The following is a 26942-nucleotide window of genomic DNA, read 5'->3' as shown; positions in this document are numbered from 1 at the left end:
GCCCCTGCTGCAGTCTAAGTAGGGTCTTATTGGACCCAGGGTCAGGATGGGCAGTTCCCTCCTGGTTTGCACCCCAAAGCAGTGGCAGCATCCCTTGGTGTCACCCAGGAAAAGTCCAGCCTGGCCACAGGTGAAGCAGTTCCATACCATGGGTGCAGTAGGGGAGGCAGTGCTTGCTAGGAGGGGTGAGGGGGCCTGATGGCAGCCTAGCCAGCTTCCCAGCCCTCTTGCCCCTGCAGGGGCTCTTCTGTTTCTGGATGTGGACTTTGCCAAATGAACCACTGGAGGCTCTGTGCTAGAAGTGTTCCAGGGATACCTGGAACAGGCAGCAGCAGAATCAACGCTTTTCACCTTGGCGGCATTGCTTAGATGAACTGAGCATACCCCTGGATGGAGGCTTGCAGGACACCAAAACCGACCCTGGACTCCTGAGTTGGCTTCATTGCAACCCTCCTGCAACCCTTTGCCTCAGGGGATCATGAATTAGGTTATGGGTTTGCCCAGCATCTTGTGTCCAAACAGGCCTTAAACCAACCCTAGCATGACCAAAAGTAGCATATACCCTTTGTGATCCCCCACCCTTGCCACTCCCAAAGCACACTGTCTGCATTTTTCATGCATGCAGGGTAAAAGATTTATTTAGGATTTAAGCAGAAAGTACAGAACAGAGAAAGAGTCAATTTCAAAGTGCAAAGTAATGGGTGGACTTAAAGTTGCAATGCTGTGGCAAAAGGCAACAAAAGATCAACACATAGACTACTCTGAAGTAAGCTGCCTTCCTGGTTCTGCAGAGACTCCGGACCTTTTGGTACAATTTCCCCTGCCAAGTGTGTGGCACTTTCTCTACCTTTCAGAAGACTTTCACCCCAGTACTGCTACTGAGAAAAGACCCAGAACTCCTCTTTTTAGTGCAATATATCCCCTGGGATACCTCCATACTTCCTGGGTGCAGATTCCAAAAGAATTACCCATTTGAGTCTGGCTTGCTCAATAATCACTCATCCCTGATCCAGAGATGAGTTCTCAAAGATTCACCCTTGGTTGTGCTCCTTGGGGACTGACCAATGTGTCCAAGGGTGAGGGGGGTGTTGTGTACATTAAACAAAGATACTTGCTCCTCAGATGACTTAACCAGGGCAGTTACATCTCAACACCAGCTTCCAGGTGATGTGCATTCAGCAGAAGTCTGCCACTAATGATAAAGCAGAGGTTTTGCTTTTCGGACCTGGCCAATTTGGAAGCAGTATGGTCCGGCTGGGTGGGCCATTCTGGGCTGGCCATAAGAAATATATGGAATCATCTTAAACCTGTATTCTGAAATAAGTCTCTGTTGCCTGGTTAGCATGGAAAGGATTACAAGTACAACACTCCCAACAGCTCCAACAGCCAGCAAAGCAAGTATATTCCGATGGACATGTGCTACCTGGCATCTCACACCTGTGTAGAAGAAGATTTTGCTTGTAGCACACCTATAAAAAGCACAAAAGCTCTGTTATGAGATTGGTCTTCTGTTGACATCAATCCACAGCAGCTAAGATTTAAATATACTTCTTCTAAAGTAAGTAAGAGACTACTCTAAAGATTGTCCAAAGTTAACATGAGCATAGAAGTCCTGGTGACAGGCATTTTGGAATTACTACATCGCCTTGAGGATTGGTTGGCCATTCCATTCCTTCATTTTAAGTTTTATACACCCTTCCCATAGGCTCTGGGTAGTTTACAAGAAATTAAAAACTACAGTGATTAAAACTGACTAAAAACAACATCATAAAAACAATATGAGAACTAATCTGGGAAGGCCTGTAGAAAGAGATACATCCTTAACTCCATCTTAAAGGTGGGAATTTGGGAAATCAGACGCATCTCCCCGGAAAGACCATTCCACTGCTTAGGGCCAACCACTGAGAAAGTCCTCTGGGTAGTTGACATTGATGTTACAGAAGCAGGTTTCAGGAGATTATCCCCAGGGGACCTGAGCTGGCAAAGCAGAATGCATGGGCAAAGGTGCTCCTGCAAGCATTTTAGACCCAAGCCATGAAGGGCTTTAAAGGTAATTACCAACTCCTTGCTGGGAACAATAGATGGCAAAAGAAGGAGGGGACGGCAGAGGATGAGGTGGCTGGATGGAGTCACTGAGGCAGTTGGTGTGAGCTTAGGTGGACTCTGGGAGATGGTGGAGGACAGGAAGGCCTGGAGGAGTGTTGTCCATGGGGTTGCGACGGGTCGGACACGACTTGGTGACTAACAACAACAACAACCAACTCCTTGGAATGTATTTGGAAATATACTGCCAACCAGTGCAAAGACTTGTTATAGGTTTTAAGTGATATGTGGTGTCTCTCTGGCTTTGTTACAGTTTCTGCATTTGTTACAGTTCCCAAAACCGGGACAAGGGTAGCCCTATGTACAGCACATTGCAGAACTCAAGCCTAGAAGTTACCAGTGTGTGCACTACTGTTTTCAGGTCATTCTCCTCCAGGAAGGTACATAGTTGACAACTCAGAAAGGTTTTCTTTTCCATTATTTCCCTTAAAACCTAGTAACAGAAAGGTTGTCCTGTGACTGCTACAGACCAATGTCATTTTCCATGCCCTGAGTAGCAAGGCAAGCATGGCCTGCACTGGCCTGCTTTGAAGGCAACCAAGACTCCTGGGGCAGAGCTCAATGCCAGGCTGCCATGAAGAGCCTGACAGGAACTTCGGTGCCTATAATAGCGGTCTAATGGGGGAAATTTCAACACCTGCAGCTTCTGCTGCTATTGCTGGGAGAAAGGCACAGATGGCCCATTAGTATATCTGTGCATGTTGGTGCAGATGATATGCAATAAAAGTCACTAGAAGTCAGCTGAAATAGTTATAAACACAAGAAGGACTGATGGCAGCAAATTCAAGCAACATAAAAGAGCAACAAAGTGCTTGGGAAAATTAAATGCAGCAAACCTTGCACCAAAATGATAAGAAAATGAGGACCAAGCATGCCTTTCTGAGGAAAGGACTGACTTCATAATTTTCAAAAGATCAGACCTAGCTGATAGCAGACTGTACATACCCAGACAAAATTCAGGTAGCAGGGATTAGAGCAAGTGTGTTTTGAAATAATTCGGTCCTTGTTTAGCTAGGATCAAAACTATTACAGGTCAGTATCTCATAGCCCCTGTGTTTCATGAAACCTGCTCAGATTAGAGAAGAGATCATAAGAATTCTGATTTACAAAATTCATTATATATGATTGAAAAAAGCAATGTTCAGCATTCTTTAGCCAGCCATGCTGGCTGAGGAAGACTGAGGGCTGCAGGACCCTTTTCTGACTAAATGTGTGCAAGATTATGTATGCCTTTACTAAAGCAGAGAAGGAGAAACAACTGTGTGACTTCCCTGTGTCTGTATTGCACACCTGCAGCTTCTTATATTTCTACTGCATCCCAGCCCCTTGGGAGATCAGGAGGATCCTCAGATTCAGATCAGCAAAACCCTCTGATTAGGCAACTAATATTGCAGAATACATGGCAATAGGGAACACTGCGTGGAATTGTGCCATCTGATTCCATCCTCAAGATGCATGCAGGAATTAGTCTTCCCTTATATTATAGACCTGTAAAATGATCCTTGTGATGGTGGTATGCAGTTGACAGACAGACAAACAAATGGTCCAGGATACCTGCAGCTTGCTCTCCCTTTGACATTTACACAGATGCCATCATTTTGGCAGGGATTTTGGTCACACTGTCCTGTCTGGTAAGATTGCCAGTCCTCCAGAGGGGCTGATCTCTTATTCCGCCCCAAAGGATGCTCCCCAAGGATGAACCATGTTTGTGGAGAAAGATGTTCGGTCTTCCTGAGATGTGTTAAATCTTTACCAAAGAGAGAGAAGGAGATAATCAAAACATGTTGAAATGAGAACTGGCACCCACATTTCCAAACAAGCATTTATTTAATTTTGTGGAAAGCATCAAAATGAAAAAATGTCATTGTGATAAGTATTACAGATAGAAAGTTTTCAAAAGTAAGAAAATGTACTAAAAAGGAGGAAATTGTTTTGAAACACAAGTGCAAATTTTGTACAAAACACACTGCAGTTTTGCTTCAATTACTTGTTTTGTAGGGTAGAAGGGAGGTCATAGTCCTTAGTCAAGAAAAAGACTATGATGAGAAACTGGAAATCTTTGTTGGATAACATGCACACAGAGAGGAAGAGATTTGTGGATGGAAATGTAGTGATGCACATCGTTTCATTTCTAAATGAGACAATGGAACTTCATTATACCTAAACATAAATCCCTTTTCTTTGGAGTCCCTTTTTGCTAATTCCAGAAGTGTGGAGCATAGTTGTAATTATTAAAGGATGAAAGAAAAGTATACTGTGCATGCCCAGTGGCACTTTTTTACTGCTACCTCCCAGGCAAACCCAGGAACTGAAAACAAATCTTCATCTTGGGTCCTCTTGAACTGGGGCGCAAGCTGACCCCTAATAGCACATTACTTATTAAGGGCACAATTCTATATCCCTCTAACACATGCTGGAAGGTCATGGGATTATTTGAAGGCCCAGCTGCAAGATTCTGGAACACCCACAGAAGCACCTCCCCCCCATGCCAAGAGGCCCCATGGCTGGTCCTGTGAGCAGGGCCGCTATGACCAGTGCTGGGGCCAAGGCACTCCTAGAGAGGGGCAGCAATCTGGCTCTTTCTGAGGTAATAAGGATGCTTTAAACAAAGCCCCCAGATATGCCAGCAACCAGGGTGAGTACAGGGCCTGTGGGAGGTACGCTGATTGCTTGGCCTCTGCAAGGAGTGGGGTGGCAGCTGCCTTTAAAGCCTGTCCCACACAGAGCACTCAGTACCAGTCCCGAGGAGCATGCCGCAAGGCTCGCTTTCTCCAGATAGTCTAAGCAGATAAAGGGCCACCTGCACTCCTGGAAGTGCTGCTGCATCCAGGACAGCCCCCCAAGCAGTGCACTCCGTTCTTCACAGGGAGTGCAGCCCCATCCAGCACCTCGCCTGCACCTTCATCTTGACTGGCAGGTCTCAGCAGGCACAGTGCCTCTGGCTTTCCTGCATCAAGCCTCTGCTAGTCACTGCATTTGTCTTCAGACAAACCATTCAGGGTTGCAACAGCTCCCTCAGACCAAGAAGTGCAGCTGTGTGTCACCCACAATGGAGATGTGCTGGCTCAGCCCTCTCAGAAGCTTTATACAAATGTTCGAAAGCATGGGGGCAAGACAGAACCTGGAGGCAACCCAAAGGCTAGTGGCCACGTGGTGGAACAGAGGTCCCTCAGCACCATCTTCCAGGCAGATTCCTCTGAAAATACTGGGTGCCCATGAGCCACCCTTCCCCAGTCCTACCCTGGCTGGGTGACCCAGGAATATACTGTTTGATGATACTGGAAGCAGCCAAGAGGTTCAGGAAAACTAGCTGGGATATATTCCCCTCCACTGCTGTGCACTATTGAAGGGGCTGAGTCAAAAGTGAAGGAGCCAAGAAACAGAGCTCAGCTCGCCCACTTCGAATGCAGTCTGAGCCCTGCACAGCAACATGTGGCGAATGCAGGCACTGCCAAAGGACACAACTTTCCCCACGGGGCTCGTCCATCTTTTCCTCCTCCTCCTCCACTGCCACCACCTGCAATTACAGTATAAAGCAAAATAGCATGGCGCTCAGACATGCTGTCGATTTGGGTGTGCCTCAGTGGGAAGCACTGTTTTGAAGAAAGGCTACCATGGTGCTGATTCACAGACACGGGGCCCAGGGTAGAGCACTGCAAGTAATCTCTGCATCCTCAGACTGCACGGGCTGTGAGACCTCTCCAAAACAGCGTGACCGGCAGTCTCTCCAGCAGCCTCTCCCTACAGTTCTGGCAAAACCATGAGATCAAATAGGAGCCGACGCAAGGGCTTTTGGAGCAACCCCATCAGCCCTGCACCCAGTGCACAGAAGCCTCCCTACTCAGAGGTGTGCGCACATCTTCCCTTCCAAAACATTCTTCTGGTCAGCTTTCTTTACCACCGTCACCTTTGCAGAATAGCAGCATGTTATCACTTCCCATTCTTTATTAAACTAATGCATCAGGGTTGTAAAAATCATGCATCCCATCTTACAATGAGAAATTCCATACCTTCAAACTCTGCAAAGATAATTAGGTCATCATTTTTCAGGTATTTCCTTCTCCTTAGCTGTGAATGGGAGATGAATTTACTCCATCCCCAGTCTCTACTCCGACTGCAATTGCACGAGGCATCAAAATTTCCAAGAAGAGAGGGCTTGTCCCATCTGGAAGACTGATTTTTTCCTGCCAAGGAAATATTTGCATGCTGTTTGTGTTCTGTGCATTGTTGAATTGTTTAGGCTTCTTAGTGTAAAAACTGCAAGTGGATGGATCCTGCCAGGAACTGCAGGAGGAGGGAAGGAGGCTGAGGCACCACCAACATTTGTGATGTGTTGCTGGTCCTGGTCTCCTCCTCTCCCCACTTCCCAGAATGCCCACTAAACCTTCCCAGAATGCCCTTCTCAGAAGGCATTTTTGCATCCTTGGAAAAGCAAGTGGCACACTGCAAGAGGCAAGATCAAAGAATGGAACCTCAGTGCTGAAGTCACAGCAATTTTCCAACCTTGGAGCTGTCTAAGGGCCATGTGATTGCTCTGTGAAGGGGGGGAGGGAGGGAGGGAGGGACAAATGGATGGATGGAGAATCACAGAGGGCCACTCCAGCATCAAGAGAAGTTGATGCCAGCAGGGGACCCACTGCTAAGCCCAAATCTCCTGGGGCTGAGGCTCTTCCTTGCTCATCTGCCCTCTCCGAGCTGTGATTGACAGTGGTAAGGAGAGGTGAGTCAAGTTGGAGGCACAAACCTGGAGCTGACATTTAGGCAGTTTCCTTAGCTGTCAGCGTCCTGTGCAACATTGCCCATGAGTCTGAGGTGCACTCAGGTGTTATGCATTCAAGCTGCTCACAGGGACATGCATTTTTTTCATCCTCCACATGAGATTCACAGGAGAATTTCCCAGCTATACTCACCATCTGCTATGGAAGTAAATGCAAACACAGAATCCTGCCTTCTTGGTTCCACAACCATTTCTATTCAGGGATTTCTACATACCTGGAAAAACCTGAGTTGCATCTGTTGTGAAGCTCCTTTCTGAGGACATCCTCCTCCTGACATCAGGATCTTGGTCCAGAACAGTGATTGTGACCTGCCTGCCTAGAACTGGCCACTCAAGAACTCCATCGTTTTCACCACTGATCAGGTGAAAAGAAATGCGTGTGTAATTTGCAGAGGCAGAATCACTCTGGCCTCTGGGAGACACTGTTAAACCATAACCATAACCTTCAGCGCTATAAAACAGGGGACTTTGCACCAAGTAGTCTTCAGGTGCAGTTCTGAGTAGATGGGAGAAGTTGCGAATAAGCCACACAGCGCTGGGGCACGGGGTTTCACTCAGGGTTAGATCATCAATGGAAATTCCTCCAGATGAGTCACCAGGATTGCCTTTGAGTCCATGGAAGAGATACTTGAACTTTCTTTGTACGTTGAGGGTCACATGGGCAATTTTCCAGTTATGGTCACTGTTCCCTATGGAAGAAAAGGCAAATACTATGATTTCCACAGTAAATCATGAGAATGATCCCCATGTTTATTAAGCTCATTGTTTTAAGCATCAACACTTTGGAGGTTTTCTGGTAACACAGAATGATGGAGAGCTGTCATTCAACTCTGGATAAGCCTTGCAGGACTATACCAGTCTAAAACATGAACAGGGAAATTAACCTCCTCATTTTTTCAGCTATTACATGCTTTCAAACTTGGAAAGAATTGTCCCTTAAACTACCCACAGGGTGCATTTCACCTCAGGCAGGTAACTTGTATGGGAATATCAATTTCTTTAACTGATATTTTTTAAAAATCCATCTTTTGCCATAAAATCAATGTGAATGTCAGTTTTTAGATGCTAATTTTATAAATGAAGTTGGAGCACTTTGAGGTGGATCCACTCAATGTCATGAGAGTCTCTGGCAAGGGAAAGAGTAGGAAGGGGGGGCATTTACTGCCTTTCTGGGTTTTGTTTTGTTTTGATTTTTGTGGGAGGTAGTTATTAATTCCCTCCTACTTATTGTCAGGCTTGCATAAAATTTCTCCCTGGTTGGGGGCATGCCTGGGGTTGGGAGGACTTTAGATCCTTTGGCCCTTGTGATTCTTGACACACAGTTGTTTATGGGTTCTTTATATAATGCTGTAACACTCCAGGTTCAGTTCTGTTTTTTCAGAGAACTTTTTTGAGAAAACAAAAATAGGTTATTATATAATAAAGGTGGGCATGGTCCTGTTTCTCCTTGAGAATTTGGTGTTTTGAGTGGGGACCCAAGAGATCAGGGTTCTAATCTGCACTCGGAGCTGAAGCTTACTGGGCAACTTTCAGCCAGTCACTCACACCCAGCCTAACCTACCTCACAGGGCTGTTGTGAGGATAAAATGGAGCTATGTAAGGTACCTTGGGTTCCTCACAAGAGGTAAAGAGGTAGAAAAGAAATGTGATAATACTACTGCTAACAATTAATGTTAATGCTAATAATGCATCCCAACCTAGAGGTTACATAGTGGAAGAGCAGGAAAGGTAGAGCTCTTTGTGTAAAGCTCAGATGGCACTCAAAGACAATACAGTGATTAACATCATTGTGCAGGAAAGCCCCCAGTAATGCAAAATCAATATGATAATTAAAACCAAGTATGAAGATGAAAACCCACAGCACAGTCTGTAGAAGGGGTGGCATTTACAGACTGGAAAGGCCTCCCCAGTACAGCATTCTGTCCACACTGTGCTCAGGCAAAGGACTCAATGGGAAGCCCACAAGTAGGACACGCCTGCAGAAGCACTTTCCCACCCAACTTCTTCATGATATGCTGAAATGTTATTTCGACGCATCCTGCTTCCAGCTCTGGAGATCATACATTGCAATACTTTCTGTTCGCTGTTGATCACTTTCTTCTCTGTGATGGGCTTCAGAATCAGTCCAGTTGCTTAAGTAAAATGCTTGAAAAATCTCAGTGGGTTTTTTGAGTGTTTGGTTTAAACATGCAAACATCCAGATGCCTCTGCATTCTTCCATGGCCCTGTCCTTTATGCCAGTTGTCGTTTCCCAAGAGAAAATGCCTCCTTGCCCCAGGCAGGGTAGTAAAAGCAGGGCTGACAGCTGAGTTCAGCCTCTAGCTGCCAAGTCTATAGCTGAGATGGGAGCTCCACTTTGGGCAAACATGGAATACTGTAACTATCTTGAACCAGCATGTCTTCAGAACAAGTACCCCTTTTGAATAAATACTGTGTCTTAAACATTAAAATTGCAGGAGTGGGGGGACAAAACCCCTCAACAGATTCTCTTAAATCGAGTAGAAACAAATAGATTTTCTTTCTTCCATCCAGCAAGAGGATTGCCTCAGTCTACTACATGCTGGTCCTAAAGACAGTATAGACCCATCAGGAGCCTGCTGTAACATATTTGCTAGGCACTTCTAGGAGAACATCTCTTACCTCCTCTGGGACATCAATGTTGAATCAGGTGAGGTAGCCAGATCACCTTCTGTACCAGTGTTCTTGGATGAGTTCCAGCTGGGTCCATTTCAAGGACATGGACAAGGTGCTTAGACAGGTTTGTGAAACTACCTCTGTACTGGATCCACGCCTTTCTTAGTTTATATAAATTGGCAGTAAGAGAAAGGTAATCTGGGCCAGGGAGGTGGAATGTGACCATGTTGATACTCCTGTATTTCTCAACAGCTTTCAATACCACTGGCCATGCGTTCTCTCTAAACTGAGAGTAGGGAGTAGTGCATTGCAGTGGTCCCACTTCTACAGGGATGACCAGTTCCAGAAGGAGTGCTTGGGGAATATCGTTCAGCCCCATGGATTCTCCAGCATGGAGTTCCTCAGCGGCCTGTTCTGTTTTCCTTGCCATTCAACATCTACATGCACCCTAGGAGTGGGATTGTTCGGCATCTGAAGGGCACTGCTCATGACATGCCATTCTATTTCTCCTCCCCGCCCCCCATCAGTTGAGGCCATCGATGTGCTAAATCAGTGGCCGGCTGTGACAATGGACTGCATGAGGGCTAGCAAACTGAATGTCAATCCAGACAAGGCTGATCTATTGTTTGTTGGTGGCCTTCCTGATTGGTATGGAGGGTGCTCAGCCTGTTCTGGGTGGGCTGGCACTCCTCTTGAATGAGCAGATATGTAGTTTTGTAGTCACTTGCTACCCAGGAGCACTCCGTGACATGGGCTGACTGCTATTCATTTCAGCTGGTGTCCCAGCTATGTCCCTATCTGGATAGGGATAACTTAGTGTCAGCAATTTACATTCTGGTAACCTCCAAGATAGATTGCTGCAATCTACTCTACACTGGGCCACCCTTGAAGAGCATCGAGAAGTTGTAGCTTGTGCAAAATGTGGCAGCTAGGTTGGTAACGGGAACCAGATGGACCAAGCTTACAATGCAAGTTCTGCACCTCTTGCAACGGCTGCCTGTATGCTTCCAAGCCCAATTCAAGGTACTGGTTTTAACCTGTAAGGCCTTACATGACCTGGAACCACAATTCCTGTCAGAGCATCTCTCCTAAATCTGCCTAAACACTATACGCAAGATTTGAGGACTTCCTCTAAGTGCCATGTCCAAGGAGGGTTTGGAAGATGGCATCAAGAGAGAGGGTCTTTTTAGTAGTGGCTGCATGACTGTGAAATAATTTCCCGACAGAGACCATTTTGGTGCCAGCTTAAATCTTTTCTCTTTTCTGAGACACTAATTTTTAATGGTCTTTTAAGATGCTATGTAAATGTGGGTGCCCATAACCATCCAGACCTGCAGGATAATGGCCATCTAATGGAAGGCAGAAGGAGCACAGTTTGGGACCGTTTTGTTTTACACTGATTCATGGGAAAGGGAGCTGGAGACACCGCTAAGGTTGCAGGGCACCTCCCGTCCCATGTTCGAGAGCAATCCTCTCCCCATGCCAGCTCCAAAGTCCTTCTTGTAACCGCAGAGCTGCAGCCTGCGTGAAAAGAACCACGCCAGTTGCAGCAGCAGAGCCAGCCTGCTCCAACTGTAGAGTCCCAGTCCCAAGGTTGGTGCCAGAACTGCGAACTGTCCTGATGCCATTGGACTGCATAATTAATGGTGTACGGGGGCTCTCAGGTATTATCTATTGATTATGCTTAACTTTTGGGTCCCAGGACCCAAGAAGGCATAAACAAAAGTCTCTGTTTCTGATGCCTGCCTGAAATTGCAAAACCAGGTTTGGGACAGGGTGGGATTGGGACTGGAAAGACTCTACCGGGACACTATGGCTAGTGGGCTGGGCTCAGCATGGTGGGAAACAGGCCAAGTGCACCCTGGAGTGTGGAGGCCATACACATATCTGTTTTGTTCCAAAGATACATGCAAATCACAGCTTTCTATGGGTGCACATGGTGAAGAGGTGCTTGTTTGTGTGCAGTCTTCACCGATAACCATGCACATATTTCCTGCATGGAGATGGGGGCGGGGGCTTTTAATGGTAAGAATCTGAAAAAAACTGCTATTAAACATTGCTGTGCTTTAAAACCAACATGTATGATGGCTGCACAAAGATACACCAATGTTTTCTTTCCTAGTTTTCAAAATTACCTTGAAATGTTTGGATTTTAACCAGCCTGCGAATTTTTCCAGTACCGTCGTCCTTCTTAACCCATATGGTAAGTCTGTCCCAGGGACTTCCTGTCATTTTGAAGAAGAACTGGAGACACTGTTGCTTCCTTTTTGGATACAGAATGCGAGATTCTAAGACAGCCGCTTCACCTCTCATCCCAGAACTGGTATTAAAGTGCATGAAGTGGCCAGCATCTGTGGAAAAGGAGTTCCTGAAGCAACCTCATGCATAATGATGCACACACTGTCCATTAGATATTATCTGGACACTTACCAAATTACAACTCCCAGGATTACAACTCTTCCAAATGGACTATTCTACAGTTCAAGGCCTTCTTTCTTGGTCAGTAACTCCTAGCTCAAATCACATCAGTTTATATATGAAACTTGGATTTTTTGCCCTAACATTACTTTATAATTGCTTACATTGGATCGCATTTGCCATTTTTATGTCTATTCTCCTGGTTCAGAGAGGTTCTTTGGGAACTGCTCATAATTCCCTTTTTTGTTTTAACCACTCTGAATAATTTGATATCGCCAGCAAACTTGGCCACTTCACTGCTTACTCTTAATACCAGATGATTTATGGATATGCTGAAAAGCAGTGGTCCCAGTACAGATCTCTGCTGGAAGAATTTGCCATCTAGCTTTGCTTTATGTCCTTTAACCAGTTCCTGATTCATAAAAAGCCATCTCTTCTTATGCCAAGTCTTCGAAGAGGGACTGTGTCAAAACACTTTTGAGAGTTCAGGTAAACAATGCTTCCTGGATCCCCCCTGTCAACACGTCTACTGAGATTCTCGAAAATGACAGGAGACAGGCTTATCTGTGAAACAACCTTGTTGATTCTTTTCAAGAATCATATATGCTTAATATATATGCTTACTGATTTTATCTTTAATAATGCTTTCAACTAGTTTCAGCCAACCAATTACTGACCTGTGCTTCCTCAGATCTCTCCTGGATCCCCCCTTATTTAAAATAGGTGTTATACTGGCCATTCTTGAGTCCTCTGATGCCCTCCAGTCTGATCTTGGGGGCATGCTACGTATTTTTGTAACAAGACTGGCGATTTCTTCAAGAGCTCCAGGATGGATGCCACCCAGGCCCAGCCACGTTCGCTTTCAAACTGCAAGAAGGCAGAGGGCTTCATCTTCTGCCGCCACTCCTTGCCTCCATTCCATCAGCAGCAGGATGCTCCTGTGCACCCCACGAGGGGCTCAGCTATGCCTGCCCCATGTCCCACGAGGCTGCAGCATTCAAATCAAGCCTGCCCTTCTTTGCATGGCCAGAACCCAGTTCTGTATGCATGTGTCTCATGTACCTTTACATGGTCCAGCAAAGGTGTGGTCTTGTCCCAGAGAATCACTGTTCTTATAAGTCCAGTCATCATCATCTCTGGTTTCCTGAACCAGGCCACACACGTCGGCTGACTCAAAATCACATTGGTCCAAAAGGGTTAGAGATGACGCTGAGGAAAATATCCAGGTAGAATAGAAAAATGAATAGGAAACACCCAAACAGAAGTACTTCTCCCCCATCTTTTTCATTAATGAAAAGCTATTATCAATTTGAATCCATTTTACTCAAAGGTGATCTGTTACTTTTAGTCCCCAAATTTACATTCACTGTCTGGGTATGGACTTACTGCAGTTGTACATGCGATTGAGTCTTGCTAGATCAGTAGTGCTAAAATCCAAGCGCTGGCCAATAATGTGATTAAATTCAGATATTCTGGCAGTAATAGTTCTTAAGCTTGAATTTTTACTAAATGAAAATGGACCATAGTGCATGATGGACTCATAATCATATGGAGTATTCAGGTCAGTGAGATAGCTGTCTCCATATTTTTTAAAGTTGTGTATTTGATCTATAAGAGAAATAAACACACAGTTATTTTTAATAACTGATTATGGATCAAGATGTCATGATGTCATTAGGAGTCTGGTAATTCTGATGTAAATTTTAATGAAAAATATGACTTTGGAGTGTCATTCTATGAACAAATATATAAAAGATAAAATCTGAAGTGATGTTGTATGAAAGTGAAAAGCATAAATTAGAGATTCCTGTTCCAAGTTTTATATCAGCCATGAACTCCCTGCTTCTATTGCTTAGAAAAATTCACTGTGCATAAATGTACTATATCATACACACACAGAGCGACGCAGACACATATGCTCTTCCAGGTAAACTTGTGTGGATACATGCAGGATGATGTGCATGTCGACCAGAAATACTTCATGGATTGCTCTTATGCCTGCCTCTGGAATCCTGGGACGACTCCCCAGTGTTGTCATTTTAGGTTGAAGCTTAACACTGGAAAGAGTACTCCATCCAGGCACTTTGGCTGAGCGACTTATGGTGCCATCCTATGCCCTGCACTGTCGATGCACATACACCTCCAAACTCAGGGGCATAGGAGCATCCTATGCCCAGAACAAGATTGGCCTTACTGCCATGTTATCTAGGTGGCTGTCTTCCGCCATCCAGTGAAAGAGCCAGGGCAGAGAGAGAAGGAGACTGGACTGCTGACAGCAATCAGCCTAAGTCCTCAGCCCCCACCTCCTTCCCTCCCTGCCCACTGGCAGGCCTTTTTTGCCTTCTCTGAGGCCCAGTTGCACCCAGTTAGCATGAGAGGGGTTGCACTGGCTGCACGGAGGGGAGAGACTCCACCTGCAGAGTTCCAGCTCGGAGAGCGCAGCCTACAGGCTCCTCAGTGATGACAACCAGCCATGGAACTGCACCCTGGAGGTGCCATCTAATGCACATTTAGACAGAAAAGGTTACTTCTAATTCCCATGCTGGCCAGGGGATGCTTTTTCTGCCTGAACATGCACAGGACCGCCCTCTTGATGTTTTTCAGCTCCAGAAATATACTCATAAAAATGTCACTTAAGATTTTAAAAAGAAAAATGCACAAGGAGATGTACCAGGAAACAGAACCTTCTTTCTAGACAATAATAATGCACAGCATCAGATAAATCCTGTAATCTCTGTTCAGATAAAATAAAAATCTCCCATTCATCAATTATCATTCTTGCTGTGGTGGAGAGAGCAGGGCAGGAAGTCTAGATCCTGCCTAGAATTTTCTAGGATGGAACAATTTGGAGCCAGCTGCACCACACATGCACCCGAGGACCTGAGAGCACAACATGGCCCCAGTGGCTGGATCTCGTTAGGGTGCTAAGCACACAAGCAATGTGGCATCTCAGTGCTCGGCACAGCTCAGTGAGCAAAACAAAATCAGTAAAGCAAACATCCAGAGGTGGGGGGAGCCTCCTACTTTCTTTATATCACCCCATGTTCTTTACATCACCCCAATACTGCTTTGAGGGGCTTCTAGGGGACCAAATTATGACCCCTACATCTGCTGATGATACGTCTAGTTTGGCACTCAAGCATGTCGAACTTGATGCAAGTACTCCTGCTTTGCCATCTATTTCTTGCAGCCCTCACACTGACGGATTATCATTGCCATCTATCACGTATTATTATTATTATTATTATTATTATTATTATTATTATTATTATTATTACATTTCTATGCCGCCCCTTGCCGAAACCTCGGGGTGGCTTACAACATGATAAAATACATTGAAATACAATAGTACATAATAAATTACCATTAAATACAAAAATACAAAAAATACATTGACTTACAAATATAAAATTAAAATTATCAGTATAAAATAAAAATATAGGAGGAGAAAGAGAAGGAAGAAGAAGTTGCCCTGGCCAGATCATATGTTTTAACAATTGAAATGATGTTTAAATAAAAAGGTCTTTACCTGGCGCCGAAAAACCCGTAACGACGGTGCCAGGCGGACCTCTTTGGGGAGTGAATTCCATAGGTTGGACGCCACCGCAGAGAAAGCCCTCCTCCGGGTACTTACTCTCCTAATTTCTTTCATGGAGGGTTCCTGGAGAAGGGACTCTCCCGCAGATCTCAAGGGGCGGTCGGGCATATACGGACGTAAGCGCTCGTTCAGGTAGCCAGGACCCAAGCCGTTTAGGGCTTTATAGGTCATAATCAACACCTTGAATTGGGCCCGGGCTTCAATGGGAAGCCAGTGAAGCTGACAGAGGACTGGTGCCATGTGAGCATAACGCCCCGTCCCCGTCAGCAACCTGGCAGCTCTGTACGTAATGCCTACAGTAGCAGGAATGGGCAGCTTGTGGCCCTCCAGATGTTTCAGGTACCACTTTCATGATCCCTGGCCATTGGTGATGCCGCATGGGTCTCATGAGAGTTGTAGGTCAAAGCTTCTGGAGGATGACAAGCTGGTTATCCCTTTACAGCCCCTTTCTATCTAAGTGCCCTGGGAGAATATAGAGAAACAGAAGGTTCTTTCACACTAGCCATTCGCATTCTCTATTAACTTATTTCGCATGAAACATCCACAGGCCACTATAGCTAACAAATCAAAATGCATTTTCTGGTAATCAACCCATGTTTTTTCAGTGATGAGATTGTGGGAAAAGGACATTGCAGCTCCAGCTTGTATCAATCAAAGAGCTAGTAAGGTTTTCCAGGGCTCCTGTTCCTTTAAGCAGAACACCAGCTTTTTGCATGCTCAAACTGGTTCCCGTTCATGGGGCAGGGAGGGTTAGAAGCGAAAATGTTTAGACTGGCCTCTCTAAATTGGTCTGATGTTAGCTGCTGTTACCATATGAGAATCTTTAATTATGTATTTCACCTCTTTATGTTTTCTTCCTTTTTGAATTACTGCTATTTCACCATTTGAAAAAAAGCCAGGGACAGCGACCCAAAATGATCATTCTAGTCAAGGTTTGTGCTGTACCCTCACCCTGCTTCATTCATGGAATGATATGAGGGTCCAAACAAAATAATCTTCTATTTGTAATTCTTCCATGTTTTGCACTAGTCCTTCAGTTGATTTTGTTTTTCATTTGATTTTATTTCATTTTTATACCATCCAATAGCTGAGGCACTCTGGGCAGTTTACAAAAGTTAAAAAAAAACCTTAAAGCTTTCAAACAGCAAAACCACAGTAGCAACTGAATCAGCACAGAAGCACAGCAGTAGTACAGTATATAATGCAATATGAAAAAAATGAAGTTAAAAAGTTAAATGGTTAAAATGCTAGAAGAATTAAAAGCTCTGCAGTGCATGCTGAAAAGAATATCAAGTATGTTCCAGATGCACCTCTTTGGAGAGTTAACTGCACAACCAGGGTGCCACAACCAAAAAGGCCCACCGTTTGGTAGTCACTGGCCTCACTTGCTTTGGAAGCAACTCCTGGAGAAGGACCCCTGAATATGACCTCAGGGTCATTTTCTTTCAAGGAAAAGTACATTAAGGTGAAAAAGTCTGCACACTACCAACTGCAAGGCTGCATGATGCTTCCGACTGGAAGTGCTAGTGCTAGAAGCACACTTCAGCTGATGCCAACTAGCATTTTAGAGGGCAGCCTGCCATGAGCATGGGTTGAAATGTCTTCAGAAGAGCAAAGGTAGCTGTATTTTCTATATGCAAAATCCTTTCATTAGATTGGAAACCAACCTGGAAGCACGTGCTCCCACCATATTTTAACGTAATCATCTCGGTCCGTCCTTGTCTGCTCATGGAAGAGTCCTAGAGCATGTAAGATTTCATGCATTACAATAGCTTTGTGGTCACACCCTACACCTATTGAAAGGTTTTGGCCGTGCTTTGCATCTCCAATTGCAGACCAACATCTGAAAACACAAACAGAAATCAGTGTTTGACAGTCATAGAGTTGTACTGAGTTTGTTGATGCATATGGAAGAAAATGAACTGGCAACCTTGAAAAGAATGTTACTCCATTTTAAATGCAGACTAGCAATTGCCATTAATTTGAAATAATTTATTCTATCCATGAAGCACTAAGACTGATAAAGAATTCAAGACAACATTAGAGAGATGCATTTTACCTTTAGAGAACCTATTAATCTTCATTTTAACCTTAAAGTGAGGTTAAGCATTGCTGTTCTTAACAAATGGTATAAATACCATAAATAAGTTGACCAGAAAACAAACAAAACCCCTAGTACAGGTTTTTATTTATCATAAGTCCCTCTGAAATGTGAAGATTACTTACCTGTGAGCTTCTCTGTGATGTATACCATCTTCACATAGATTACTCACCCACCCCCAAGTGAATAATCCCATTCCTGCAAAACCTAAAGATGTCTCTTGAGCAAGCCTTCTTGCCCCAGTCTGTCTGAAATATTTTTAATTTTTCACTCTCAACTGTAAATGTGCAAAGAACAGATGCACCTTTATTTCTCTTACATTTAGTAGCCTTCTCCCATTCCTAATGAATTACTGAAATGTCCATCCAGTTATGTAAAAAGTTATAGCCCATCTTAGTCAATGGGGAGACATGCAAAACCTCAGGTTTCCAAAGCATGTCTCTACTCTGGATCCCATGAAGAGCGGGTCAAGTCTGAAGTGATCCATGCCATGTGAAGGGGAGAGATGCACCCTCAAAATCAGAAGGACCATGTGGAAGGAGGGCTACGTCTAAGAAGGTTTGGGAAGGCAAAAGGAAGCGTGGTAGAGGGCAGCAGTGTGTGTGGGGAGGGGGCAGGGGGGGAGAGCATCAAACCATGGCCAGCAAGAGTACTTATAGTACTTAGGACATTTAGAATTGCACATCTACCTCCTCTCTTGAGAAGAAACAGGGAGCTTCTCTATGTTAGGCATTTATTGTGTGCTTGTAATTCTTCACTCATGGCCATTTGTGGGTGCTTTACAGCACATTGCTCTCCTCCAAGGCCTCTTCCGTGCTGCTGAATCATTCCCCCTCCCCAACACACACACACATGCACATGCGCATACATGTTCTTGAGATCATGTTATTGTATATTTTCACAGTTTTGCTATATTGCTACTTTGTGGTTGTTTAACACTACATATAGAAGGCCAGAGAAATAGAACCCATGGAAATGTGGTGGTTGTTGTGGGCTCTCAAGTCATCTCCAACTTATGGTGACCTTATGCATGAAAGCCCCACAAAATGGCCTGACCTTCACAACCCTGCTCAGCTCCTGTAAACTCAAGGCTGTGGCTTCCTTCATGGAGTTGACCCATCTCAGATTTGGACATGAAAAGGAGCTGGTGTTAATTCTACAATGAATCCAGAAGCAGAAGCCTCAGGAAAGGGGCAGATTGAAGACCCCTAGAAAAGCCCCACAGCTGTGCCTCAACCTAATATCTCCAGGGGACAAGGTGGCTTAATTATGCAAGTAAAATTTCTAAGGGCTTTTTACTTACCCATCCAGCTTCTGAAATATTATAAACGACCTTTCTCTATCACGTGGCTTGAAATTTACACAAGATTTTAGGTGGAATCCTTCAAATGCTTTAAGGATTACCCCTTTGGCGTTTAAATCTGAAAGACAGACAGACAGACAGACAGACAGACAGACAATTTTTAGTAGCCTTTATATTTCTGAAAGTTACCTATAGCAGACAAAAAGGGACATTTGATTCCATTTAAGTTATTTTGAGGTAATACTTAACATGTGAGTTTATTTATTAGTGCAGAGAGTTTTTAATTAAGATGTCTATATACTGAGACACTGAGTAGCTATTCCAAGGATTGGCAACATGATACCTCCAAGTAACACTAGTTCACAAAACACCTCCCTTGGTAGCTGCTAATATGCCTGAACATTTTTTTAAAAAATCACACATTTTTTTTTAAAAGGCATTTTTTTACCAGTGGTTGGCACTGCTCTGAGAGACGCTTTTGTGCTGAAGCCTGGTTCAAAGGAGGTGCTCAGTGTGTTGGAGTTGAGCCCCGCCTCTGCCTTGTCCTCAGTCTTTCAGGCTGACAGTCCTTCCTCATGACTTCCCTGGCAGCCATTTTGTGGTGGTGTCCAGGACAGCTTTTCAAACAGCCAAATGTGTCTCTGGCCCCAAAGTCTCAGCCACATCTCACCTACTTTGAGGAGGGCGGTCCTGTGCAAGTGCCAGGACATTCCCCTCTGACTGCGGATGACAGGGATTGTAGTATGAAGCCTAGGCATCCATTACGTAACCACATTAAAGTCTCCAGGCTTGTATCCTGTGCAATAAAATAGGAAGGTGACTATCCTATCAAAATAAGGATAATTATGAGAAAGAAAAGGATTACAGATAAGTTGCGGAGAGGCATATGAGAAGTGCATCAAAGAGGAACCCCTTCTGTTCCACTACAAAGGCGAAGGAAGCCTGATGCACAGCTGGCAACTCAAAATGGCATCCAGGCATCTGCCCTGGCTCTATGGGAGGGCAGCGGACCACCTTTTTAGTCCATGTGCACATCAGGCAACTGGATACTCTGTCATGGGCACCACCACAAAAGGGCTGCCTTGTCAGGCACAGCTAGCTACAAAAATCGAATAAAATGTCCAAATGACTCTACGCAAGGCGGCGGGGGAGCAAACCGCAGGACATGTAATAATAATGCCTCGCAACCAGCAGTGTTCCGAACCACCAGTAATCTGTTTCATGGAAGGCCAGCTCTCCTTCTCCTGAAACCCCCCACCCCATTGCTTGTCTCTTCTGCGCTTTCACTGGGATAGAAGAGGGCCTTCTCTGTACTGCGCCTGGTCCATGGAGCAGCCTCCCGGAAGCAGTAGGCCTGCTGCTCTCATTGCAACCTTTTCAGCGCCAGGCAAAAGCAACTTTATTTTCTAGACATTTTAATTGTTGATTTTATCTTGATAACTTTACTGGTATTGCTGTTTTTATCTATACTGTTTTAAATTATTATGCCTTGGCTGTGTACTGTTTTGTTTTATAGTTTTTTCTTGTTTATTCTTGTGTGTTTTAATTTATTACTTTTGTTGTTATAGGATGTTTTTATTTTATTGTAATCCACTTAGCGATCCCTTCGGCCAATAAAGTGGAATATCAGTTTAATCAATACATAAATTGCTGCCCATAGATGCTCTCTCACACATGTGCATACATTTTTCTCCGGGATCACATTGTTCCCAAATCACAATTGGGTCAGATTTCAGCCCCTACAGCACCACAGTAATATTGATTTTACCCAGACTGTCAGCCAGAATGAACGGAATGGGAATTGTCCATCGGGAATTCTCGTCTCCCAGTGCGCTGCGTTTCCTCTGTTGAAAATGGGGAAATATGATTGGAGTCTGCTGTTCAGCACTCAAAATACTTCCATGTTGAAGAAATGTAAGAGATTAAAAAAACAAAACTCACAGGTAGTAAAATATCCCCCTGGAAGAGGCTGAGGCCAGCAGCTAGAAGGAAAGGTATGAAGATGGCAATGATTTGATCAAATGCAAAAAACAAAGTCTCAGATCATTTAAGCTAATTTTTCACTATCTGAAGACGTTTACAGAACAATTTTGACAAAATTACTACTATTTCTATACAAAAAAGTAAAACTAAAATATGCAATACGGCCATAAATAAGAATGCCATTCTTAAGTAGAAGAGAAACAAAATAATGCTGGATGTATCTGAATCTAATCTAATCTATCTCTGCTTTTATCAGAGCTGTAACAGAGCCCGGGTTTGCAGGGATGTAGCACCAGCACAAAAAGACTGCAATTACAGCTTTCGATGGATAACCACACATCTCCTGTAATGCAGTGGAATGAGAATCTTACAACACATTTGAACAGGTTGTATCTAAGTGCCATCTGCAAATGGCCCCTTGCTTGACTATTTGGTCTACCTTTGTTGAATTTTTTGATACATAGAAAGCTGTATTTTCACACACACACACACACACACACACACACACACACACACACAGAGAGAGAGAGAGAGAGAGAGAGAGAGAGAGAGAGAGAGAGAGAGAGACACTCCAGACTTAGTGTTTGCACCAGACAGACTTTTCTGCCTTACTACTGAAGGCACTTTGGAGGAGAGAGAAAAAGGCTGCAGAAGGTTCAGGATAACTCATATCCTGGCTGCTTTTGCTCCCTCATCTCCCCGCCAGCTGGAATTCCCTCTTTCTCTGGAATCAAGCCCTGGACTCTCCATGCCAGCTGCAAGAGGATAGGGGAGAGGCAGTTGGGCCTCTGCATTATCCTGGGTGCCCTGCTACACCCCCTTACTCAATTCGACTGAGAATGTATCTCTTGAATACCTGAAAATTGGAGTGCATTAGTCTCCCAGGTATCTTAACCTAGCTCACCAAGTTATTACACCATGCACTGTACATAGGCAATGTCCTTTCCATCAAAGCCAAAAAACAAGTAAAGCCACTGGGTGAAATGGCAGAATGTTGATAGAGATTCAGGGAACAGGATCCCTCCTCATTCTGTATACCAGTTTAAAAATATCATTTATGGGTTTGGGAGGGGAAGGGGGATGATACCAACCTAACATTTTTCTCAGTGCAACCCACCTGAATTTATTTCTGGAATATCTTCTCTTAGTTCACCAGCATCAGCATCTATTCAATGAAAAGAATATTATTAATTTTTTAGTTCAGACTTTTCATTCTTAACTCTCAAAGAAGGGAGAAATAAATATTAAGAGAGAGCATTCAAGAATTCTTACCATCCTTCTGTTGTAGGTGCTTTACCTAAAAAAGAAGGAAAATTATTCTTTTCCTTGTCAATCACAGAAAGACAAAATAAGGTTGACATGTTTGCACTGAGACTTACTGAAAATGATGTGCAACACGCAAAAATTATTATGAAGCTGAAGAGTGGGAAGGCTCTATAAAAAGACGTGGCTGACATGGCTGGAACAAACAGATCTCATCTCTTATATAAAGCAACTTGTAGCGGCAATACTTTAGGGAAACTGGGAGCTTTCTTCCCTCCGCCCCCACCTACTGGACATTGCCAAAATATGAGCAACCAGTTGTCACTTCATAGCATTTTCAAACCATGGGTTTAAGCCCACATGCAAAAACACTTCAATGGGATATGGCTGCAAAAGGGGAAAATGCTATTTTAGGCTGCATTAATAGAAGGATCACTTCCAAATCACATGAGGTACTGGTTCCCTTCTGTTCAGCTTTAGTAAACCCTATCTTGAGTATTCAGTTCAGTTCTGGGTATCACTCCAAGAAAGATGCAGACAACCTGGAAAAAGGGCAGCAAAGATAATCAGGAGACTGGAACTAGTGCCCTGTGAGGAGAGATTGAAAGAACTGAACATGTTTGTCCTGGAGAAGGCTGAAGGGAGATAGGAGAGCACTTTTCAAATACTTGAAAGGCTGTCAAATAGAGGAGGGCCAGGATCTCTTCTCAATCATCCCCAGAGTGCAGGACATGGAATAATAGGGTTAAATTGTAGGAAACCAGATTCTAGCTGGGCACCAGGAAAAGCTTCCTGACTGTTAGAACAGAACAGCAATGGGACCAATCACCTGGGCATATTGTGGGTTCTCCACAGAGAGCCATCTGCCAGGGATGCTTCAACTTGGAGTCCTGCACTTAGCAGGGGGCTGGACTCAATGGTCCAGAAGGCCCCTTCCAACTCTTCCTATTCTATGATTCTATGATAGGTAGGTGAGTTGAAATAGGCATAAGATGTTCGTAAACATTTCCATGAAAGTGAGATTATATCTGCATTTGAAGTGACCATATTCTGAACAAAACATTCATTTCTTCAAGTGCCTCTTTGATTAAATCAAGACACACAGTCAATTCTGTCTTGAGCACCAGATGTCCTGGGGAATGTAATTAATACTGGTTATGTGGGAAGAGAGCTCTGTTGGATATGTGAATGCATTCCTTCTTCACAGTGGCGATAAGGCCTGATCAGGTAAATCATCCTCTGAAGAGAACCTGTAAGAACGGTCCTGAAATTTTACAGGGGCAGCATTGACCATAATGCTAAGCATTTTGCTCAGCTGTTCTTCTTGCTATAGTTCTTATATATTTAGGTTCCTAATATGCTCTGATGTACTTTCATTGTTTCTGATTAAACCCAGCCCTCTAGAATGATTTCAGGTCAGAAGATGAACTTTTGAACACAATATTTAAAATTCATCTTTCATATCACTGTGACTGCACAAATCAATTTCTACAGTCATCTTTCAAATGGCCAAACATAAATTGTTGACTCAGCTGTAGAATAGCTAAAACAGATTTCAATTTCTACAGAAATCTCTCCTTAGCATTTCGGGAGTGAGCCAACTCAGCAGCATGGTAACAAGAGCAGAAGAAAGTAATTCCCACTATGGCTAGTTATTAACCAGGAGCATTAAAAGATTTGGTGGTAGGATAAGGGCAAAGAGGAATAACCAGCAAAGAGGAAATGCATCACCAAAAAGGAGGACAAAAGAAGGTACTGGTCTCCATAAAATTAGCAAATGCTGAGGTATATGTTGTTGTTGTTAGTCTTGGAAGTCGTGTCCGACCCATCGTGACCCCATGGACAACATTCCTCCAGGCCTTCATGTCCTCCATCATCCTCCGGCGTCCACTCAAACTCACACCAACAGCTTCAGTGACTCCAACTAGCCACCTCATTCTCTGCCATCCCCTTCTTCTTTTGCCATCTATTGTTCGCAGCATTAGTCTCTTCTCCAGGGAGTCCTTCCTTCTCATTAGGTGGCCAAAGTATTTGAGTTTCATCTTCAGGATCTGGCCTTCTAAAGAGCAGTCAGGGTTGATCTCTCTAGGACTGAACAGTTTGATCGCCTTGCGGTCCAACGGACTCACAGGAGCCTCCTCCAGCACCACAATTCAAAGGCCTCAGTCTTTTGGCACTCAGCCTTCCTTATGGTCCAGCTTTCACAGTCATACATTGCAACTGGGAAAGCCATAGCCTTGACTATACGCACTTAAGTTGGCAGGGTGATGTCTCTGCTTTATAGTATGCTGTCTAGATTTGTCATAGCTTTCCTCCGCAGGAGCAAGCATCATTTAATTTCCTGGCTGCAGTCCCACGTCTGTGGTGATCTTAGAGCCTAGGAAAATAAAATCTGTCACTACCTCCATTTCTTCCCCATCTATTTGCCAGGAAGTGAGAGGACCGGATGCCATGATCTTAGTTTTCTTAATGTTGAGTTTCAAGCCAACTTTTACACTCTCCTCCTTTACCCGCATCAAGAGGCTCTTTAGTTCCTCTTCACTTTTTGCCATGAGAGTGGTATCATCTGCATATCTGAGGTTGTTGATATTTCTCCCAGCAATCTTAATTCCAACTGGTGATTCATCTAGCCCCGCCTTTCTCATGATGTGCTCTGCATATAAGTTAAATAGGCAGGGCAGCAATATACAGCCTTGCCAAACTCCTTTCTCAATTTTGAACCAATCAGTGGTTCCATGTCCAGTTCTCACTGTTGCTTCTTGACCCGCCTATAGGTTTCTCAAGAGACAAATAAGATGGTTTGGTACTCCCATCTCTTTATGAACTTGCCACAATTTGTTGTGATCCACACAATCAAAGGCTTTAGCATAGTCAATGAAGCAGAAGTAGATGTTTTTCTGGAACTCCCTAACTTTCTCCATGATTCAGCGTATGTTGGCAATTGGTCTCTAGTTTCTCTCCCTCTTCAAAATCCTGCCTGTACTTCTGGTAGTTCTCCGTCCACATATTGCTGGAGCCTAGCTCGTAGGATTTTGAGCATAACTTTGCTAGCATGTGAAATGAGTGCAATGGTGCGGTAGTTTGAACATTCTTTGGCATTGCCCTTCTTTGGGATCGGAATGTAAACTGACCTTTCCAATCCTGTGGCCACTGTTGAGTTTTCCAAATTTGCTGGCATATTGAGTGTAGCACTTTTACAGCATCATCTTTTAAGATTTTGAATAGCTCAGCTGGAATACTGTCACCTCCACTAGCTTTGTTGTTGCTCAGACTTCCTAAGGCCCATTTGACTTCACATTCCAGGATGTCTGGCTCGAAGTCAGTGACCACCCCATCGTTGTTATCAGGGAAGTTAAGCTCTTTCTTGTATAGTTCTTCTGTGTAATCTTGCCACCTCTTCTTAATCTCTTCTGCCTCTGTGAGGTCCCTGCCAATTTGGTCCTTTATCATGCCCATCTTTGCATGAAACGTTCCCTTCATATATCCAGTTTTCTTGAAGAGATGTCTGATCCTATTCTATTGCTTTCTTCTATTTCTTTGCACTGTTCATTTAAGAAGGCATTCTTATCTCTTCTAGCTATTCTCTGGAATTCTGCATTCAGTTGGGTGTATCTTTCTCTTTCTCCCTTGCCACAGTCAGCTCCTGGTCTAGTTTTTACTGACTGTATAGAGCTTCTCCATCTTTAGCTGCAGAGCATATAGTCAACTGTCTGTTGATGTCCATGTGTAGAGTCGTCTCTCGGGTTGTCGGAAAAGAGTGTTTGCTATGACCATCGTATTCTCTTGACAAAATTCTACCAGCCTGTGCCCTGCTTCATTTTGTACTCCACGGCCAAACTTGCCTGTTATTCCAGTTTTCTTTTGGTTTCCTACTTTAGCATTCCAATCCCCCATGATGATAAGGACATCATTTTTGGGTATTAATTCAAGAAGGTGTTGTAGACCTTCACAGAACCGGTCAACTTCAGCCTCTTCAGCACCAGTGGTTGGGGCATAGACTTGGACTATTGTGCTGTTGAATGGTTTCCCTTGGATTCGAACTGAGATCATTCTGTCATTTTGGGGATTGTATCCCAGGACTGCTTTTCCTACTCTTTTATTGACTATGAAGGCTACTCCATTTCTTCTAAAGGATTCTTGCCCTCAGTAGCATACCTGATGGTCATCTGAATTAAATTCACCCATTCCTGTCCATTTTAGTTCACTGATTCCTAAGATGTCGATGTTCAGTCTTGTCATCTCGTTGACCACGTCCAGCTTGCTTTGATTCATGGATCTTACGTTCTAGGTTCCTGTGGAGTATAGATCTTTGCAGCATCGGACTTTCCTTTCACCACCAGATACATCTGCAACTGAGTGTCCTTTCAGCTTTGACCCAGTTGCTTCATTCTTTCTGGCGCTACTAGTACTAGCCCTCTGCTCATCCCCAGTAGCATATTGGACACCTTCCAACCTGAGGGGCTCATCTTCCGGCGTCTTATGCCCCTCTTTTTGCCTTTTGGTACTGTCTGTTGGGTTTTCATGGCTAGGATACTGGAGTGTGTTGCCATTTCCTATATATAGATGCAAATTTAGAAACTAACCCTGATTATGAAAATAGAAATTCAGCACACTATGGCTACATTCACACATAATGACAAACCATGGCAGGGGTGGCTTGTATGTGTGCATACTGGAAACATGGTAAAACATGGCATGTTATGTTACCTTGAATCACCATGGAGAACCAACAGTCTGTGGTAAGGTTTTCACATTTCCGCAT

The 26942-nt window shown here is 44.1% G+C and overlaps 1 protein-coding gene across 1 annotated transcript; it reads right to left on the bottom strand.

Annotated features, from left to right (window-relative positions):
- Positions 1-1192: 1192 nt before the first annotated feature.
- On the bottom strand, positions 1193-26942 carry MEP1A (meprin A subunit alpha). The gene is made up of 13 exons (XM_044445145.1): positions 26888-26942; positions 22035-22082; positions 20876-20916; positions 20703-20778; positions 18935-19052; positions 17198-17373; positions 13319-13540; positions 12995-13141; positions 11650-11865; positions 7096-7569; positions 6114-6287; positions 3658-3850; positions 1193-1469 (listed from the first exon to the last, which is right to left on the bottom strand). The coding sequence occupies exons 1-13, from the start codon at positions 26940-26942 to the stop codon at positions 1193-1195; spliced, it is 2217 nt and encodes a 738-aa protein (XP_044301080.1).

The sequence above is a fragment of the Varanus komodoensis genome, unplaced genomic scaffold, assembly GCF_004798865.1.
Source record: "Varanus komodoensis strain SLA01 unplaced genomic scaffold, ASM479886v1 scaffold47, whole genome shotgun sequence".
NCBI classification, from domain to species: Eukaryota; Metazoa; Chordata; class Lepidosauria; order Squamata; family Varanidae; genus Varanus; species Varanus komodoensis.
Note: the sequence above shows the minus strand (reverse complement) of the source record. Positions and strands in the feature narration are given on the sequence as shown.